At 44.7% G+C, this 4883-nt stretch overlaps 1 protein-coding gene across 1 annotated transcript; it reads left to right on the top strand.

The window, feature by feature from the left end:
- Positions 1-1293: 1293 nt before the first annotated feature.
- Positions 1294-2241, top strand: ora2 (olfactory receptor class A related 2; the record flags this gene model as incomplete). Its single annotated transcript, XM_079218225.1, has 1 exon — positions 1294-2241. The coding sequence occupies one exon, from the start codon at positions 1294-1296 to the stop codon at positions 2239-2241; it is 948 nt and encodes a 315-aa protein (XP_079074351.1).
- Between the last annotated feature and the right edge of the window lie 2642 nt (positions 2242-4883).

Consider the following 4883-nt stretch of genomic DNA (forward strand, 5'->3'; position numbering starts at 1 on the left):
CAATCTGTGTTTCACCTGGCTGAAAGACGAATTTCCCTCCAGGGACAATAAAAAGTTAAATTTGAAATGTTCTGAAGCACAGCGGTTTAGGAAAAACTATAAAAATCCTGCATAAAAAAGTTATTTAAATAAAAATAGCATTAGGATAATACACTAAAAGTAAAAGTACTCAATAGAGAAAAGCTGCACCTGTGAGTGTTACACTATTACTGTAAATATATTATTATTATATTCTGCATTTCACAACCAAGTATTAATAAACCAACTCAACACCACCGATGCCTGAAATCCTCATTCATGTTCAAAATATGAATTTAATAAGGTTTGTGTGCAAGTAACTAATCCCATTGAATTGCATATTGTGGTATTTCCTCTTTTAATTTCAAGTCTCATCATGCACTTGAGAGACAGGGACTTATTATTCATCGCCTGCGTTAGGACATGTTGCGGTTAAATCATGTAGCCGACCTTATTTGCCCTGACAACACCCTCACAGTTTGGATGTAATTCAATATTCAGAACTTTTATGGCTTTGGATGAATTAGACAATCATAAATTGGATGCTATGCCACACTCTACAAATTAAAGTTGTGGGTGATCTGTCATTCAGACTGAGGGGAACGTCCTCCGGCTAAGACTTGGTTTCAACTTTCTCCACTGGAGGACACTGTGGTGTTGGTGTTTCACCAGCCAACACAGGAGAGGTAGTGGCTTCTCAAATTGATTGCAGAATTAAAAATACCAAAGTAATATGAAGGGTCTGACAAGGAAATCTAATTAAAGGATCAGTAATTACAAAAAAAATAAAAAATTAGTGGTCCTCACTCGGGAAAACAGTGACACTGAGAAACTGTTTTAATCTTTCTTGAGTATAAACTTGTGGCTAATAGATGTTATCTACTCATTAACACCTTTTTTTTCTCTCTGTCCAATGGTTGGATCTCAGTCCACAGCTTTCTCTGTGTTATCCTGCCTGTCTGAAACCCAGTGAGGGGACAGAATCAGTCATCTGAATTGATCTCCAGTAATTGGAGGCTGAGGGAAGAGAAGTCAACGGACCATGAAAAACAGATCCAACAACTGTCACCTGTTTGCAAGTATAAGAGCACAACAACCCGACAACTTCAGCAGAGAGGGATCAGAGAGAAAGTCCACTTCAGACCTTGTTACCCTTGACTGTTCTCAGGTAGGGGTGTAAACGTCGGCAGTGATTTTTTTCCTAACGTACCTGAAAACACTTTGTTTATTTAAGTGGTGAAGTTGCCTCATGCTCTTTTTTTGACCCCTGCAGCAATGCCTTCGGAGGTGTTTGTCCGCGGGATGCTCTATCTGTCCCTCACTGTTGTGGGGGTCCCGGGTAACGCCACCGTCATCCTGGCGTTCCTCCTCTTGCTGTACCAGGAGAGCCGCCTCCTCCCATCGGACGTCATTGTCCTGCACCTGGCGTGCGTCAACCTGCTGGTGGTGGTCGTCCGCTGTCTGCTGGAGACCCTGGCCTCCTTCCGCCTGGCCAGCATCTTCGGAGACGTGGGCTGTAAGGCCGTGATCTTCGTCTACAGGACATCCCGGTCCCTCTCGATATGGCTCACCTTCGTCCTGAGCGCCTACCAGTGCCTGAGCATCGTCCCTCCTGGATCACGTTGGGCCTCCTTCCGCGCCGGTCTAGCCCAGTATTTGGGCTTTGTGTTCCTCTTCCTCTGGCTCCTCAACACCTGCATGTCCTCGGCGGCCATACTCTTCTCCTTCGACACCAAAAACAACTCCAGCTTAACAAACCACGGCATCAACGTCCAATTCTGCTACGTCAACTTCCCTTCAAAGTTGTCCATAGAGGCCAACGGGGCCATCCAGGTGGGCAGAGACGTGGTGCCCATGGCCCTCATGGCGCTAGCCAGTCTGATCATCCTGGTCTTCCTTTACAAGCACAGCGAGCAGGTGAAGGGACTCCGCAGTAGCGGAGGAGGGGCAGAGCAACGAGCCGCCAAAGCCGTGGTGGCCCTCGTGACCCTGTACGTGGTTCTTTACGGGGTGGACAACGGGCTCTGGGTCTACACTCTCACCGTGAGGAAGGCCATGGCTTCCTCGCTGATCTCCGACCTGCGCATCTTCTTCTCCTCGCTCTACGCAGCGCTCAGCCCCGTGGTCATCATCGCATCCAACAGGAAGGTGAAAGGCATGCTTAGGTGCGACGTGAAGAGGAAGCCCGTTCAGGAGAGAGACACATGTCTTTCTACCATGTGATGCATGCTGGGATGGCTGGTTGTTCACAGGGGCAGAAGAATGAAGAAGATGATGAGGACCAATCTTTCTAAAGCGCGGGTCACGCATGGGTCCTTTGCATATATTGGGTGTATTCTGTTTCGTGAATGGCAGGAAAGACTCTTCTTTCCTTTGTGTTGTGAATTCATAATAATGATGCTTTTTTTAAAAATTATTTTTTACAATATTTGCAATAACTGTCAAGGGTTTGGTTTAGCACCTGTAATTCTGGATGCAATGGTGTGTCTGTGGGCAGGGGGAACCGACTGTCTCACTGTCTGTAATTATGGAAGAAAACTGTCATAACAACGCTGTTACTCAATGCAGGTCTGTATGAATCTCTGCTGATCTGGCACTATGTGGCTTTGTTTGTTTGCTCTTTATGTTCCCTCCATCTTAATTGGCTGGAAGAATTATTGCCGGGTGACTCGGGGCTCAATGTAGCTGTCAAATGACTTCCAGCTGCCCATTTAGCTATAATTAAGCCTTTGAATAGAATCCGCTAACGCTAATGAGTCAGGTTAATTGTCCAACAGAGAATTGGTTAAAAACCTGATGGGAAAACTACATTCTTCGAAGAAGAAAAAAGATGTTCATTACTCAATACTGAATCAGTCAAGACAATGCCGACAATATATGAGTTCTTTGGGTGCGGTTATAAGAAGTGGAGACTTGCGGGACACAAAACCAAGGCTTGTCACAAACCCTGCAAGAGTTTGTTGTGGATGTGGTAATGTGGGGATTTAGTCATTATGCAATTGCCATGTCTTGGAGAAGCAAGGGCAGGGAGACATGGTGAGGACATAACAACCTCTGAGTGACAGTCCAAAAGACATAAAGTGGGGCTGCCAGGACTCTGTGATCCTGCAATAACTCTGAAGTGCAATCAGTGCAGCGCTTATCAACTGCTGTCGCAATGCAGGTGAGGAGGAGGAGTTGGAAGAGGAAGAGGAGGAGGAGGTGGAGGAGGAGAAGTCCTCTTTCTGTGCTTGTGCAGAACAGTTGCATTCAGACTTTAAGACATTAAAGGCAATACAACGAGGTTGATCTTTTCTCAGAGAGTAACATTCATCTTTATTGAAAACATTATAACCATCAAAACCTTCTTTCATGTGACTTTATGCTCAGGAAAGCTTTCCCCCGATGACAAATTCCAATGCTTTTTACTCTTCAAACCACTGAAATCTGATTGGCACTTTACACAGACTCCGGTGGAATGAAGGATAGAATACATGGATGGGTTCATTAGAGCAGCGAGCGTGCCGACGCCTCCGGTGAGGGATCCCTGGGACTGACATAGTTGACACGGCTGACTTCCTTCCCACGAACGATGTCGTTCCGTCTTTTTTTTCTGTCAGGGAAGAAGTTGCAGATCAGTTAAAAAGAACAAATCCATAAAAAACAAACAGGTTCTCTGTCTTTGAGTGCGTGTGGGTGCGTGCGTGAAGGGTGTGCCGGGTCGGCCTCTCCCTGCACAAGACCCAACCTGTTTGCACTGTTTCCCATCCTCCTCGAGTCTTTTTGAACACGCCGAGACCAAACCCACACAGTTGTGACCCTCTATTACTGCCTGCACTCTCAAATCACCAGCAACTTTCAGCTCTCACGGCTCCCCTCCAAGACTTAAGTCTGCAGCAAAAAACAAAACTTGCAACTGCAACTCACCTGCACGACGAGGCAAGATGTGTGAAATGTACAAACTATCGGGGAGAAAATGACGCGCCAGAAGAAAAAAAACTATAACATTTCAGTTTTACTTTTGACTTTAAATAGACAGAGAATACAACACAAACCTGTATAAAAGTCGCACACACAGAAAAAAAGCTGTGAAGTTGTCCAGAATGACGGTTAAATGAAGTCAGAGGGTGACAGTAAATCCCGTCGGCCGATCCATCCCTGCTGTGTCTGCCAGTCTGTTTACCTGCACCAGGTACAGGCATTTTTGTCCTCCGTGTCCACCAATAGCGGCGCAGCAGCCGGGTTAAACCTCGCCTCTTTTTCTGCCTTGAAGCCAGTCCACACCCTAATATAGCCCTTTTTTTTACTCAGGAACTGAATGCTAAAACCAAACCCTCTCCTCCCCCATTAAAAAAATAAAAAAAGCTTTTCAAGTTACACAAACATTATGATTTGAATCACTACAATCACTGTAGTGTGCATGCTGAACATTGTGCCGGTTACACTAATGCAGGAGCAAATTGACGACTTATATGGTAATGCATGCAAACAATGTAAACAAGCACGTTAACCTCCTAAAATCAATTCTAAAAAAAGTAGATAACAATACGTTAAAGCCTTTTTCAAAGCAACGTGAACCTGTTTACGTCTAAATTGTCAAGGAACGTTGAACGTTATTCTGGTTATTAATCCCATAAAATCTCTCTGATATTTTTTCCAGTTAAGAAAACTTCTGGCTGACTATAGCAACTGGAAACTTCGGGGCTTATTACTGTGGTGAAAATGTATCAGTAATAAACACATCCCGGGGTACTTTCAAAACCCACATTTTATGGAAATGACGGACGTAATAAGCCCTTTTTAGGTTTCCTGATACTGTCTATCTTTCCTTCAAAGGGATGTTTCTTTAGGCATGTTGTTTAGAGGATTTATTTCCTGTTTGAGTG

Source organism: Taurulus bubalis (genome assembly GCF_910589615.1).
Source record: "Taurulus bubalis genome assembly, chromosome: 5".
In the NCBI taxonomy this organism is placed as follows: domain Eukaryota; kingdom Metazoa; phylum Chordata; class Actinopteri; order Perciformes; family Cottidae; genus Taurulus; species Taurulus bubalis.